The sequence below is a fragment of the Musca autumnalis genome, unplaced genomic scaffold (assembly GCF_047663935.1).
Source record: "Musca autumnalis isolate F117 unplaced genomic scaffold, ASM4766393v1 scaffold_4, whole genome shotgun sequence".
NCBI lineage: Eukaryota > Metazoa > Arthropoda > Insecta > Diptera > Muscidae > Musca > Musca autumnalis.
Window position 1 is genome coordinate 239,402,371 of NW_027411977.1, and position 16,980 is coordinate 239,419,350.

Below are 16,980 nucleotides of genomic sequence, written 5' to 3' on the forward strand. Positions count from 1 at the left end.
AATTGAATATAAAAAAAATTAAACAAATAAATATTAACTAAAAACTGATTAAAAAACCATAAAAATATATAAAATAATAATATAAAATTAAAAATTTTCAAAATTATTAAAAATAATAGAAAAAATTAAATAAAAATTAATAATTTAAATTTATAAAAATAATATATATTTTAAAATCAGAAATTTTTAAAAAGTTTAACTAAAAAAAAAAATTAAAAAATACAAAAATATAACGAATTAAATAAAAAAATATAATATAATAAAAAAAATATAATTTAAAGAAAATAACAGAATTAAAAAAACTTAACTTAAATTTAACGAAAATAATACAAAAATAAATATAAATAAAAATATTATTAATTAATTAAAAATAAAATAAAATTATTAAAAATAAAAAATTACTTATAAAATTATTTAAAAATAATATAAAAAATAATATTAATTAAAAATAATAAAAAATATAAATAACTAATTATTAAAATAAAATAATATTAAAAATAAAAATAATAATAAAATAAAATTATATTAAAATAATAAAATAAAATTAAAAATAAATAATATTAAATAAACTTATTAATTAAATATAAAAAATAAAAAAAATGAAATAAATAAATATTAACTAAAAACTGATTAAAAAACTATAAAAGTGGATAAAATAATAATATAAAATTAATAATTTTCTAAAATATTAGAAATAGTAGAAAATATAAATAAAAATTAATAATTTAAATTTATCAAAATAATATATATTTTAAAATCAGAAATTTTTAAAAAGTTTAACTAAAAAAACCAATAAAAAATACAAAAATATGACACATTAATTAAAAATATAATATAATAAAAAAATAATTTAAGGAAAATAACAGAATTAAAAAAAGCGTAACTTAAATTTAATGAAAATAATACAAAAATAAATATTAATAAAAATATTATTAATTAATTAAAAATAAAATAAAAGTATTAAAAATAAAAAAATACTTATAGAATTACTTAAAAATAATATAAAAAATAATATTAATTAAAAATAATAAAAAATAAAAATAACTAATTATCAAAATAAAATAATATTGATAATAAAATAAAATTGAAAATAAAAATAACTAATTATTAAAATAAAATAATATTAATAATAAAAATAATAATAAAATAAAATAATATTAATAATAAAATAAAATTAAAAATAAATAATATTAAATAAAATTACTAATTAAATATAAAAAATAAAAAAAATTAAACAAATAAATATTAACTAAAAACTCATTAAAAAACTATAAAAATATATAAAATAATAATATAAAATTAATAATTTTAATTAAATTTTAAATTTTTAATTTATAAAAATAATATTTATTTTAAAAACAGAAATTTTTAAAAAGTTTAACTAAAAAAACCAATGAAAAATACAAAAATATAACAAATTAAATAAAAAATATAAAATAAATAATTTTCATTAGTTTATGCAAAAAAACAAATTAAAAGAATTAAAAATAACAAATTTAATTTAATAAAAATAATACAAAAATAAATATTAATAAAAATGCTATTAATTAATTATAAATAAAATAAAATAAAAAATACGTATGCATTATCTTAAAAATAATTCTAAAAATAATAAAAATATAAAAACTAAATAATAATAATAAACAAAACTCAAAAAAAAAATATTTTCAAATTTGTTATTAAAAATAAAAATTAATTTATTTTTAATTTTTAATTAAAAATTTGAGAATATTTTTTTTGAGTTCTGTTTATTATTATTATTTAGTTTTTATATTTTTATTAGAATTATTTTTTAATATTATTTTTAAGATCATTTTCAAAATTATTAAAGTTAAATAGATGAATTTAAAAATTAGTTAAATATTGATTTGTTGGTAATACATTTATAGTTGTATTGAAACTGTCAAACATTTCTAAATATATATTAGTCTTATTGAAGTATGGCTACTTAAGAAATTAATTCCACTTGATATCACCACGTTTCCTGAGGCGGCTATCATACCCCAATAAATTTCTTTTTTTTTAAACCTTCTGCGGTCATTGACTTCCTTGGCTACCCCTGTTTATTGCAATGGCTAATAACTTTCGCATTTATGAACAACAGCAAAAAACCCGACTTACATACGTTTAGAGCATACAAAGAAAGCTAAAGAAAGTTTCTCGATTACATTTATTTTTCATTATTATTATTATTGTAGTTTGTGTAACACTATGTACACACTTATTGAGGTAGGTAACAAAACCGAAAAAATCAGGTTACAATAAAAATAATATTAAAAAAACAACACCATTTTTTTTTAAATACTGCTTGGGTAATTTACGTGTAGCAACAACAACTACTGGCAAAGCCAAGACATAGCTCAAACAAAGTAAGTGAAAGTGAAATGAAACCGAAAAGAAAGAAAAAGAAATTTCCAAGTCAATGACTTTTTGATCAACAACCGAGCAACGCACACACAAACACATGTTGTAGGCAAAACACGTTTGTTGAAAAAATTTAAAACAAAAAATTGTGTTCGAAAAGAAAGAAATATATCATTGACAGCCACCAGCAAGCACCTTAGCCAAAAAAAAGAGCGACAAAACTAAAGAAATTATGAAGAACACGATCACGGTTCAAAAACCCCATAACAAAAACGAGCCAAACGCACACAAAACAAAAAACTTTCACTTTTACTTTCGCGCATCATTAAGCACAAAGACTCACTCAACACAATTACCAGAAAGAAGAAGAAAAAAATAGATAATAAACATCAATGGGCAAAATTTTGTAAGGTAGAAAAGTAAAAAAAGCAGCGGAAGTCTAAGCTAGTCAATGATTTTATATTTTTGTTATTTTCTTGTTTTTCTATTTTGAAATCAATTAAGAATTAAGAGTATTGAAAACAAAAACCATTATGTTTTCGTTTGAAGAACAGGGGGCGTATGCTTAATGACAAGCAAGCATCATTAGATATTTATTAATCATACGTCTGGGTTGGAAAAAATGTTCTTGGGGAAAGTAATTTTAGAAATTTCCGTAACCACTACTAAGGGTAATGGGTACACAATCTTTTTAAGAATTGACATTTTTTCTTCCTAATTTTTTGTTTTTTCTTTAATTTTTAAAAAAGAAATAAATTTCCAAAAAATAATATATCCCATATGGGAGCATTGTGCACTTGATTTTGTAGTTTAAACAAATTTTGAAAATTTATTTTTAATAGCTTTCTCATTTTTTGTTTGTTTCTTTTTATTATTTCCCCTTTGGCTTGTGTTGGCCTCATTACTTTTGCTGAGTTCATTGACCAGATGCTTGTTGAAGTTGTTGTTGTTGTTTTTTTCTTTCTTCACTCGTAGGGTAGGTTTTATTGTTTGTCTGTCATGTTGTTTTCGATTTCTCTTTCGCTGTATCAACCAAAAATGTATGAAACCAATGTGTTTTTTGTTATGGTTATGCACGCAAAAACGTAACGGTTTTGATGGATTTCATTCAAATATTTTGTAATATGGACATTTTTGCATTTGCATTTTAAAGTCACAAAATTATGATTTATGGGTTAGTCGCATTTCATTTTTTTTTTTCTCTTCAAATATGTCAAAAAGACGAGAGCTTTGAAATTTGTGTCACAAATTAAGTTAATTGATTAATTACCTATAGATTTTGGTGCTCAAAACCTTGACATTTTTATTGAAACTTGTTGAAAAAATTCAAATCAAATCAAACAAAAAAATGGCACATCAATTGCCAACCTACATAAAATTGATCTCTAAGAGTGATTGACTACGATGATGTATGCATAGTTGCCATTGTTGTTGTTGTTGTTTAATTTCAAACATTATTACGCTCGCCTCACCAAAAAGTCATTGAACCCAAGGCAAATTAAAACACACATAAATGACATCAAACGTGTGTACTGCCCTCGTTCTACTTAAAAGCACAGCCACATTCACACACACCCATGGCAAATATACAACAACGACATACCCCTAAAAGGACGTTTCATGATATTCAAAATGTCTATTGTTGGTGTTGTTGTTGTTTTTGTTTGTTTAAATAATTAGTTTTGAACAATTTTAGTACATTAGTGATAATTAATTTTAATGGCATTTTTTCAACACAAACACACCCACCCTCGCACACTTCTCATAACCTTTATAAAACTAAAGCTATTTTTAAGCCATAATAATTATGAAGTTCAAGGCATCATTTTTTTGTTTTATTGTTAACAACAAATAATTGAAATTAATTATTTGTTAAATTCTGTTGTTCATTATTTATCCCCCATTGTTGAGTTTTGAAATAATATCCATGGCAAGAACATTTAGTTGTATAAAAAGAGCTTTTTATAAAAGCTTAACAAAAGTTTAGTTTCATATTTTGTTTCAAGTTGGTGGCAAAACTTGGAACTAAAATGTATATTCACCACCATAGCAACACAGGTGAAAAGCTTTATGTTGGGACTTTTCAAGAGTGAGCTTAATGGGGCTTTTGATAAAGACAACAATAAAAGAGAAAATGGGAGCTTAAGTTTTTTTCTCTTATTATGAAAGTATAAAGAGCAAATATTAAATGGGGAGCAATGGTGAGCAAAATAGGAAAAGAGAAAATTTAAGAGAGAATTAATATTTATTTGTTCTTATTGTTTCATAACATATTTAGACAGTTATAAGCACTAATGTTACCTAAAATCGTGCTACAAATGAATTATTAAAGTATTATTACAAAAAATACTTGAACGCCCAAGTGTTGTTGAATTAATTAAATTAAGAGTATTTTGCAGAAACCACTAGTGGATGGCCGTGCACACCATTGATGGGGAGCAAAAGTTTTTTTAGTTTATTAAAGAGCAGTAGCGCCAAAAGCTAAGCATCGCAGAGAAGAGTATATGGAATTTACCGGTAATTTTATTAGGTTCTCAAACAAATTTTAAATAAGAAACAATAAATAAAAAAATTGTTTGATATATTTCTAAATGTTGTCGAACATACATAACTTAAAATTAACAAAAAAAAAATTAATTAAATTTTAAAATTTAAAAAAAAATAAGTTAAAACTAAAAATAAATTAATTAACTAAAATAAATTAATTAACTAATAATTAATTAATAATTAAAAGTAACATGTTGTTGTTGTTATTATTATTATTACAAAGTTATAAAAAATTTTAATATTAAAATTAAATAATATTTTCCAATTTTAAATTCAAGTAATATTTTTTAATTTTAAAATTAAAAAAATTGTATTTTAATTTTAAAGTTAACTAAATATGTTGTTTAGTTAAAATTAATATTTTTTTTAAATTTTATCATTCTATGGATTTTTTCCCACAGAATTTTCAATTTTATTCCCAATTAATTTTTTTGTTTTTGTAAATTTAAAAAATAAATTAAATTTTAAAATAAACTAAAACCAAAAATAAATTAGTTAACTAAAAATTAATAAACAGAAACAGATTTTTGTTGATTTTTTTAAATTTAAAATTATAAAAATTGTTAATATTAAAATTAAATAATATTTTTTAATTTTAAATTCAAGTAATATTTTTTAATTTTAAAATTAAAAAAATTGTATTTTAATTTTAAAGTTAAATAAATATGTTATTTATTTAAAATTAATAATTTTGAAAATTTTTATCATTCTATGGATTTTGTCCTACATAATTTTCAATTTGATTTCAAATTAATTTCTTTGTTGTTGACAAATTTAAAAAGCTAAATTAAATTTTAAAATAAACAAAAAATAAATTAAAACTAAAAATAAATTAATTAACTAAAAATTATTAAATTAATAAACAGTTACATATTTTTGTTGATTTTTTTTAAATATTAAAATTATTATTATTAAAAGTATTAAACATTTTTGATATTGAAATGTAAAATAATTAAAAATTTTAATTAAAACTAAACATAATATAATTAATTAAAAAAAATAAATTAATAAACAGTTACATATTTTTGTTGAATTTTTTAATATTAAAAGTATTTAAAGTATTAATAATTAAAAAAAGAAGCATTTTTATTTAACATAAAATGAAAAAAAATTAATTTTAAAATTAAAGATATATTATTTAAATTAAAAATTAAAAATATTGTTTAATTTTAATATTAAAATTTTTTAATAATTTTAATATTAAAATTAAACAATATTTTTATTTTTTAATTTCAGTAATATATTTTTAATTTTAAAATTAAAAAAACTGTTTTTTTTTTAATTTTAATGTTAAAGAAACATGTTAAATTTTTTTAATTATTAATATTTTAAATTTTTTCTTTCTATGGACTTTTTCCTACCTGATTTTAAATTTTATTTCAAATTAATTTGTTTGTTGTTGTAAAATACAAAATTAAAAAAATAACTTAAATTAAAAAATTATAAATTAAAATATTTCTTTTTAACTTTAAAATTAAAAATTAAATATTTCTACATTTTGGCACAGAAAATATTAACACTTTTCTACGATTATTGAGGATTCTTAGGAAAAAATTTCATTATTTTCAATTTTATTTAAAATTTATTTGTTTTGAAAGAAACCAATATTTCAAAATATTTTTTTATGAATATTTAAATTCCGTTAAACTATAGAGCTAATTGCTGGATCTATTAATTTTTTTCGAATTTTTATGCAATTTAAAATGTTTTACAATTATTTTATTTTTTCTGACTATTTTTTGATTTTTTCTAATTCTTAAAGTATTTTTGCAATTTAAAATTTTTGTTTTAATTTCTTTGGATATTTTGCAATTTAAATTTCTTTTTATTTGTCAAATAATTAAACTAAATTTCATTGGAGAGGCAGGACATTAAAAACTTTTTTTTTTATATTTTTTTTAATTCAACATTTGCAATTTTCAAAGAACCAAACTTCAGTTTTCTTAAATTTAGTATTTTAAAATTTTTTTTTTGTACTCCACTTTTTTCAAAATCATTCCATTTTTTTAAATTTTGAACATATTTCACAAATTTTCAATTAAAAAAATATTTTTATAATTTGTTTTATTTGAATTCATTGAATTTTCCTCAAATCCAAATCTAAATTTCTTTTTATTTGTCAAATAATTTAACTAAATTTCATTGGAGAGGCAGGACATTAAAAACTCTTTTTTATATATTTTTTTTAAATTCAACATTTGCAATTTTCAAATGAACGAAACTTTAGTTTTCTTAAATTTTGTATTTTTAAATTTTTTCGTACTCCACTTTTTTCAAAATCATTCCATTTTTTTTTAATTTTGAAAATATTTCCCAAATTTTCCATTAAAAAAAATTATTTTTATAAATTGTTTTATTTGAACTCTTTGAATTTTCGTTAAATCCAAATTTTTAGTTTCATTAAATTGTTTTGTATTTGGAAAATATTCAAATTTAATTCCGTTTTTGAACCAAACTTTATTTTTCTTGAATTATTTTTTTTTTAATTTTTCCTACTTTACTTTTTTTAAAATAATTCCTCCTAATTTTTTGGTTTTAATTTTGATTTTATTTTTCAAGTTTTCCATTCTATAAAAAATATGTTGGTACTTAATTGATTATTGTATTTTTATAATTTATTTATTTGGTTAGAATATTTTTTAATTTTTGTTAATTCCAAATTTTTGGATTTTTTTATTATATATTATACTTATTTCTATTCTTGATTGATTATAATATTTTTGTTTTAATTCATTCATTTGAATTTTTTATTTTTTTAATATTTTTTCTTAATAATAATGACAATTTCTATCAATTAGTCGTTTGATTACTCTTCAACATCCACAATTCTCTTTGCAAGACTCAAGCTTTTCTCCTTGATTTGTTTTTTGTTGGCAATTTTATTCTTAACCTTTAAAAAATCATCAAACAATAACCTTTCGTAAATGGTTTACCTACCTTTGAAGGGTTCATTAACTACCAACAACAACAACACATCCCACACAACACATACACACCGGCAGATGCCAATCAAACGGTGGACACACAACAAAAGCTATGGCATTTTAAGAGACAAAAACCCCCCACAACACAACACAACAAACAGTTCAATGTATTCATCAACAACAGAAAACACGAACTCTGCCAAGAACGAACAATGAACTTTTCTCCCAACAACAAGAGAAGAGAATAAAAATATGTGGCTCCCAATATTGGGGGGGGGGGGGGGGGGTATCGGACGAACTGCGGAAATCATAAAGAAGCTTTCTTTATGGGAGAGTAACACACAACAATTCTCTGCTCTAGCTCTTAATTGTTTGATACCCTTAAGCTCTTAGAATATATTGTGTGTAGCAAAGAGTCAGAGAGAGGCTGTTGTATGCTTGCTTGCGGCTGGTGGCTGGTGCTGCTTATACACATGTTGTACCTTTTTGGTATATTCGTAACATGCCTAAGATTTTTACAGTTAGTCGCGTTCAAGACCTTGTCGAGTTTTGTCATGTTTAATAAAAACAAATAGCAAACAAAAAGCAAATAATAAAGTGGATAGTAAAGAAATAAAATAAACGCAAAATACCAAAATTGAATTATTTATAATAAGCTATTACTAGAAAAAACATTATAAATTATTACAAAAAAAAAAAAATAAAAAGAAAAATTATTTAAATAGAATTGAGAAGAAATTCTAATATTTAAAACTAAAAAGAAAAAAGTGGTGACATGAAATTAGCAAAAAATATGAAAATAACACGGCAAAGTATTTGAATGAAAATAAGAAAAATATTTGCAAAAAATATTTCAACCAATCCAAAGATTTTCAAATAAAAAATATTTTATAAAGAGAATTAATTAAAATTATAACAACAACATAAGCAGCAAGCACAGCATCCAACAGCAGCAGTTATCTCGTACACCCTGAGGATTACGCGCTAAATTCAAACCAAAAAAAATGTTAAAGAAATTTTTATAAGCAAAAAAATCTATAGAAATATCTCAAAAAAGAAGAAGAAATTTAAAGTTCCTGTTACAAGTTTTACTCAAAGAAAATTTACAAGAAAAATTCAAATAGTACCTGGTGTTTTTTCCAACAACAACAACAAAACCAACAAAAAAGTTTTTTGAAATGTCGCACAAGTTTTAAAACCGCGACAAAAAATAATAAAGTGAAATTGTGCCAACTTTTATTTTCACAAATTGAAAAAAATATCAAAAATAAGGCGTTTTAATGTTTTAAAAACGCCAGAAATTCCTTTAAAAAAATATCCCCCCAAAGATACCAAAAACAGCAAAATTACCCACACAGTTATCGAAATGGCTGAAGAATTACCCATACTTAAAAGTATACTCAAAGGCAATGTCAACTATCACAATGCCCGTAAGTGTCTGTTTTTTTTTTGCTTCTTTAATTAAAGCCAAAAGAGACTGAAGAAATATTCACGTGTTTTTCGCTAGACAGGTTTTTTGTTTATTTGAGGCAATGTTGCTTTTTTTTGCTTTAATTTATTATAAAGTGAAATTGAAAAGAGAAATACCCAACGCCATGATAAACTAGAAATCGCGTACAACATACTTTACCTACTTTTGATAGCAAAGAAAGAAAGAAAGACTGGTTCCATTTGGATGTAGAAGAAGAAGAGGAGGAGGAAAAATTGTAACTGACACACGACAAAACAAAAAAAAAAATAAAAAACTATATTTTTTTTATAAAAAGTGAAAACTTTGTGGAGCACCACAAAGGAAAATCTACAATGAAAATTTAAAAAAAAAAAATGATTTCAAATTTTTTATTTGTAAATAAAAAATAAAAATATTATAAAATCAATTTATTTGAAAAATAAAAAAATAACATTTTTATAAGTAAAACTTTTAAAATAAGCTTTAATTTTCAAAGTGTGTCTAGCTATTATTCTTAAAAAAAAATTTGAAAATTTTTTAAAAAAAAATATTTTTTTAAATATTTTTTTTTAAGGAAATGCAAATTGATTTGAACAGACCGCCAAGTGGATTATATCTCTTGGGGCCAATTGTTTCAGAAAAAAATTATGCCGTTCACGTGTGCAGAGGTTTTTTATTTACAGTAATTTATTTTCTAAAAAATATATATTTTTTCAAATATTTTTTGTTAAGAAAATACGAATTGATTTAGCTAAACTGTAAAATTGGGCATTTTCCCTAAAGTCAATTGCTTCAGAAAAAAATTATGCCACTCAAGTGTGCAAGGGTTTTTTGTTTATAAAAATTTATTATTTAAAGATTATATATTTTTGTTAAATATTATTTTTTAACAAAATACGAATTGATTTAGCTAAACTGTTAAATAGGTTATGTTCCCCAGAGTCAAGAGCTTCAGAAAAAATATATATCGTTCAAGTGTGCAAGGTTTTTTAGTTTTACAAATTTAATATTAAAAAATTCAATATTTTATTAAATATTATTTTTTTAAGAATATACGAATTGATTTAGTTAAACTGCTAAATAGGTTATGTTCCCCAGAGTCAGAAGCTTCAGAAAAATTATATGTGGTTCAAGTGTGCAAGGGTTTTTTAGTTATAAAAATTTAATATTTAAAAATTCAACATTTTATTAAATATTATTTTTTTTAACAAAATACGAATTAATCTAGCTAAACTGCAAAAGAGGTTAAATTTATTATGGCTAGTAATTTCAGAATAATTATATACCGCTCAAGTGTGCAAGCATTTTTTAGTTGTTGTAATTTTTTATTTAAATAATAATTTTATTTAATATTATTTTTTAAGTAAATACGAATTGATTTGGCTGAACTGCAAAAGAGGTTAAATTCATTATGGCTAGTGCTTTCAGAAAACATATATGCCGCCCAAGTGTGCAAGCATTTTTTAGTTGTTGTAATTTTTTTAATAATAATTTTCTTTAATATTATTTTTTAAGTAAATAACAATTGATTTAGCTAAACTGCGAAATAGGATATATTCCCTAGAGTTAATAGCTTCAGAAAAAAATTACACCGTTGTGCAAGGGTTTTTTAATTTATAAAAAATTATTATTTCAAAATTTATTTATTTTTTTAAATATATTTTTTTTAAGAAAATACGAATTGATTTCAATGGACTGCCCTGTGTATTAAATTCCTTAGATTCAATAGCCTCAGAAAAAATATATGCCGTTTAAGTGTGCAAGGGTTTTTTATTTGTAATAATTTATTATTTAAAATTTCAACATTTTTTTAAAATATTTATTTTCAATAAAATAAGTATTGATTTCAATAGATTGACAAGTGGATTAAATTGTTTAGGGTCAAAACATTCAGAAAGAATATATGCCGTTTAAGTGTGCAAAGGCTTCTTGTATATAATATTTTTTGTTTAAAAAAAATTAAATTTTCGTAAAATATTTATTTTTAAGAAAATACGAATTGATTTTAGCATACTGCAATATTGGTAACATTAATGAGGTCTAGAAGTCTCTTAAATATCCCGTTCCCTTCAAGTGTGCAGCCATTAATTGTTTAATTATTTTTATTAAAGAAAAAATTAAAAAATATTTTTTAATATTTATGTTTGAAGAAGTACAAATTGATTTCAGCAATCTTTTACATAGTTCAGAATACTTAGACCTAGTAGTTTATAAAAACACATGTCCTGTTCTAGTGTGCAGCCATTTGTTGTTTAATTATTTTTTTACATTTAAAAATATATATTTTTTTAAATATTTGTTTTTAGGGAAAAACGAATTGATCTCAACAAACTGCAGCATAGTTATCATTACTCAGGGCTAGGGGTATCTAAAAAACCATGCCCGGTTCAAGTGTGCAGCCATTTGTTGTTTAACTATTTTTTTTATATTTAAAAATATATATTTTTTTAAATATTTGTTTTTAGGGAAATACGAATTGATTTCAGCGAACTACAAAATAGTTATCATTATTTAGGGTTAGTAGTTTCATAAAAATTGTGTCTCGTTCAAGTGTGCAGCCATTTGTGATTTCTTTATTTTTTATTTGAAAAAAAATATTTTTTTTTAAATATTGATTTTTAAGAAAATGCGAATTGATTTCAGCGAACTACAAAATAGTTATCATTATTTAAGGTTAGTAGTTTTATAAAAATTGTGTCTCGTACAAGTGTGCAGCAATTTCTTGTTAAATTATTTTTTATTAAAAAAAAATATATTTTTTATTTTTTTTATAAGGAAATACGAATTGATTCCAACAAACTGCAATATAGGTGACATTACTGAAGTCCAGTAGTTTCTTAAAAATTATGTTTCTTTCACGTGTGCAACCATTTGTGGTTTTATTATTTTTTATTTAAAAAATATATTTTTTTAAATATTTATTTTTAAGAAAATACGAATTGATTTTAGCAAACTACAAAATGGGTATTATTACTTAGGGCTAGGAGTTTCGTACAAATTATGTCTTCTTCAAGTGTGCAACCATTTGTGGTTATATTATTTTTTATTTAAAAATATATATTTTTTTTTAATTTTTTTTATAAGGAAATACGAATTGATTCCAACAAACTGCAATATAGGTCACATTACTTAGGGCCAGTAGTTTCTTAAAAATGATGTCTCTTTCAAGTGTGCAGCAATTTTTTGTTAGATTATTTTTTATTTAAAAAAATTATTTTTTTAAATATTTATTTTTAAGGAAATAGGAATTGATTCCAACAAACTGCAATATAGGTGACATTGCTTAGGGCCAGTACTTTCTTAAAAATTATGTATCATTCAAGTGTGCAGCAATTTGTTGTTAGATTATTTTTTATTAAAAAAAAATATTTTTTCTTAATTTTTTATAAGGAAATACGAATTGATTCCAACAAACTGCAATGCAGGTGACATTGCTTAGGGCCAGTAGTTTCTTAAAAATCATGTCTCTTTCAAGTGTGCAGCAATTTGTTGTTAAATTATATTTTATTTAAAAAAATATATATTTTTAATTGTTTATAAGGAAATACGAATTGATTCCAACAAACTGCAATGTAGGCGCCAATACTTAGGACCAGTAGTTTCTTAAAAATTATGTATCTTTCAAGTGTGCAACCATTTGTGGTTTTATTATTTTTTATTTAAAAAATATATTTTTTTAAATATTTATTTTTAAGAAAATACGAATTGATTTTAGCAAACTACAAAATGGGTATTATTACTTAGGGCTAGGAGTTTCGTACAAATTATGTCTTCTTCAAGTGTGCAACCATTTGTGGTTTTATTATTTTTTATTAAAAAATATATTTTTTTTAAATATTTATTTTTATGGAAATAAGAATTGATTTTAGCAAACTACAAAATAGGTATCATTACTTGGGGCTAGAAGTTTCGTAAAAATTATGCCTTCTTCAAGTGTGCAACCGTTTGTGGGTTTATTATTTTTTATTCTTTAAATATTTAATTTATTTTTTAAATATTTATTTTTAAGCAAATACTAATTGTTTTTAGCAAACTAAAAATAGGTATCTTTACTTAGGGCCAGTAGTTTCTTAAAAGTTATGTCTCGTACAAGTGTGCAACCATTTGTGGTTTTATTATTTTTTATTTAAAAATATATTTTTTTTAAATATTTATTTTTAAGAAAATACGAATTGATTTTAGCAAACTACAAAATGGGTATCATTACTTGGTGCTGTATGCTTCTTACAAATTATGTCTTCTTCAAGTGTGCAACCATTTGCGGTTTCATTATTTTTTATTTAAAAAAATAATTTTTAAAATTTATTTTTAAGGAAATAGGAATTGATTTTACGAAACTGCTAATTAGGTAATGTTCACCATGGCCAACACTTTCCAAATCAATCAATTTCATTCAAGTGTGCAAACATTTTTCTGTTTAATTTTTTAATTAAAAATATATTTTTAATATTTGTGTTTTTAATTATTTTTTTTTAAGAAAATACGAATTGATTTTACAAGGCTTCCAATGAGGTTTGATTCTCTAAAGCCAATACTTTCAAAATCTCTAAATTTCACTGAAGTGTGCAGACATTTTTAAATATATTTTTGATTTTTTTATAAATTTTTTAATATTAATATTTATAAATTTTTTAATAAATATAATATTAATATTTTTAATACTAATATTTTAGTATTAATATTTATTATTAATATTTTTAATATTAATATTTTTAACATATTTAGCAATATTTTAGTATTAATATTTATTAATATTAATATTAAAATTTTTTAATATTAAAAATATTAATATTAAAAAATATTAATATTAAAAATATTAATATTAAAAATATTAATATTAAAAAATATTAATATTAAAAATATTAATATTAAAAATAATAATATTAAAAAATATTAATATTAAAAATATTAATATTAAAAATATTAATATTAAAAAATATTAATATTAAAAATATTAATATTAAAAATATTAATATTAAAAAATATTAATATTAAAAATATTAATATTAAAAATATTAATAATAAATATTAATACTAAAATATTAGTATTAAAAATATTAATATTATATTTATTAAAAAGTAATAAATATTAATATTTTTAATACTAATATTTTTAATATTAATATTTTTTAATATTATTATTTTTAATATTAATATTTTTAATATTAATATTTTTAATATTAATATTTTTAATATTAATATTTTTTAATATTAATATTTTTAATATTAATATTTTTAATATTAATATTTTTTTAATATTATTATTTTTAATATTAATATTTTTAATATTAATATTTTTAATATTAATATTTTTTAATATTAATATTTTTAAATATTAATATTTTTAATATTAATATTTTTAATATTAATATTTTTTAATATTAATATTTTTATAATAATTTTTTTGTTAATAATTATTATTTATTTCAAATTAATTTCCCTTAAAAATATTTTGCCACAATTTTTGCTCTTAATTTCTTTCCATTTTATTAATATTTGTTTTGTTTTTTGTTGTTGTTGCTGTTGGCCATGTGTGAGTGTGATTAGTATTAATATTTTTTTAATATTAATATTTTTATAATAATATTTTTTTTAATATTATTATTATTTTTTTTTTTTTCAAAATTAATTTCCCTCTAAAAAATATTCTGCCACAATTTTCGCTTTTAATTTCTTTCCATTTTATTAATATTTGTTTCGGTTTGTTTTTTTGTTGTTGTTGTTGTTGCTGTTGGCCATGTGTGCGTGTGACCAACTTTTTGTTTTGTTTTCATTTCTTTTTTTGTTGTCGCCGACTGACTCCCCAAGAAAGTTGTGCGTTTGAAATCTCGTTTTTGTTTTTGGTTTTAGCTTTCAAAGCGCGCTCGCTCTAATTTCTCTTCGTCGTCGTCCCCCATTTTTACAACGTCATTATTAGCATTTTTGGTTGGCGTTAGCATGCCATCCATGCTAGCTGGCTGGCCTAACATGCTTTGAAGCCGAGTTTTCATTTTCATTTGACCTGGTTTGCTTTCCACTTTATAAAGCCGGCTTTTGATGGCGTTTCGTGTGAGAGTGTGTGTGTGTGGCTCTAAAAGAAAAGTATGTCAGTAGTAACATCACATCAACACAGAAGCAGCAGCACCAACCATCACCATCATCAGTCGGCATAGAAAAGATATTTGAAAGCTAGACAAACCTACAAAAATAATAATAGAAAAAAAGAGAGATTTCCTCTCACTTTATGTGAATATTATTGTTGTTGTTGTTAAATGTTTATTGATATCAAATAGAAATGTGTACAAAAGTTGTGTTTCTTCTTTCCATTTCTATTCTTTATTAATTGCTTAGAAGTGGTATTTGATGATGATGATGATTATGGCAATGGTGTTGGCGATGATGATGTTGAAGTTTGTAGATCATCGAAAAGAGAAATTTCAATTGGTGTCACTTTTAACACTAATTTTAGGTTCCATCTCTCTTTGGTTAATAAAAAAAACATAAAAACCAAATCAAAGATGGATATTTATAAAATTAAAAAAATGGGCCAAGAGCTTGTGGTTTTGAAAACCAAATGGATTTTACGATGATGGTGGGGCTATATTAATATTTTTTTTTATTTTATAGCTCACATTGCAAAGCCTTGGGTCATGTTCTCACAAAAAATCACAGGTTTTTAAAGTGGCTTATAATCTCCAAATCAAGAACAAGATTTGAATATATTTACTTTCTTTTTAACCCAATTCCAAACGTCAGCTGTAAAGCGTTAACCAAAAGAAAATGCTTAAATGGGTTTTTGGCTAGAAAATCTCTTCTTTTTTGTCTTAAGCAAAAAAACCAGTGGTGAAGTATGCCACAACTTTCTTTTTGACAGCTTTACAAGCTCTGGCCCCAAAAAAAAAACTACTTCACCACAATTCTGGGTCATGACCCCGCCATGGTAATATCAAGCCCTTTTGCTACACGAAAAAACGTGACTTTCAGATGGTGGGTGAGATTTTATGTCTGCTGTTCTTTTTTCAAAAACTTTAAACAAAAGAGAAAGTGTAACATTTAGTTTTCGGGTTTTTTGTTTTGCCATTCATTCATGGCAAACTACGTAGCCATCATCAGTGTCATCTACATAACGAACACTCTATGTCTGTGTGTAGCAATGGCAGCTGCTAAGTTTACATTACGCTTGCATTTATTGTAAGCAAAACGCGTCTGCTTTATATTAACAAAAACCGAATAAGGCAATGACCCACTTAAAGGGCCTTCCACCACACAAATGAAAAAAAAAACTGAAATAAATAAAAAACGTAGGCCATTAACAACAAGCAGGCAGCTCAATAACATGACAAAATTGGTTTTCAGGGGTAAGGGTAAAGTTACAAAAAAAAAAAAAAAAACGGCGACAGATTGCTCTGTCTTTTTGTCCCCTTTTTTAAGAAGACTTCCTGTTTAACCTTAATTTTTGATAATTTTTCATAGTTTTGGGAAAAGGGGTTAATTTTTCCAGCTGTTACATAAATTACATATTTTATTGTCCACACAAAAAAATTACACCTGTTAACATAATTTTAATAATTTAATAACCCATGTTTTTTTCGTCTCTTCTTCTCATTTTAGCTGTGCGATTTGGTCGCGTGCCGAAACGTGAAAAGGCTCGCATATTGGCAGCCATGCAACAATCCACACAAAATCGTGGCCAACAACGAGCCTTAGCCTCCGAGT

The 16,980-nt window shown here is 22.2% G+C and overlaps 1 protein-coding gene across 3 annotated transcripts in view; it reads left to right on the forward strand.

Moving 5' to 3' along the window:
* Window positions 1-16,980, forward strand: part of Eip75B (Ecdysone-induced protein 75B) — a 406,555-nt gene that overhangs the window by 377,691 nt on the left and 11,884 nt on the right. For 2 of the 3 annotated variants that reach the window (XM_073986170.1, XM_073986171.1), the window contains exon 5: window positions 16,876-16,980. This exon is cut by the window's right edge and continues 134 nt beyond it. In XM_073986170.1, the coding sequence (XP_073842271.1) occupies window positions 16,876-16,980 (105 nt within the window). Of the gene's footprint in view, window positions 1-8,284; window positions 9,266-16,875 lie in introns of those variants that run through there. The other variant, XM_073986173.1, reaches the window with a different exon arrangement.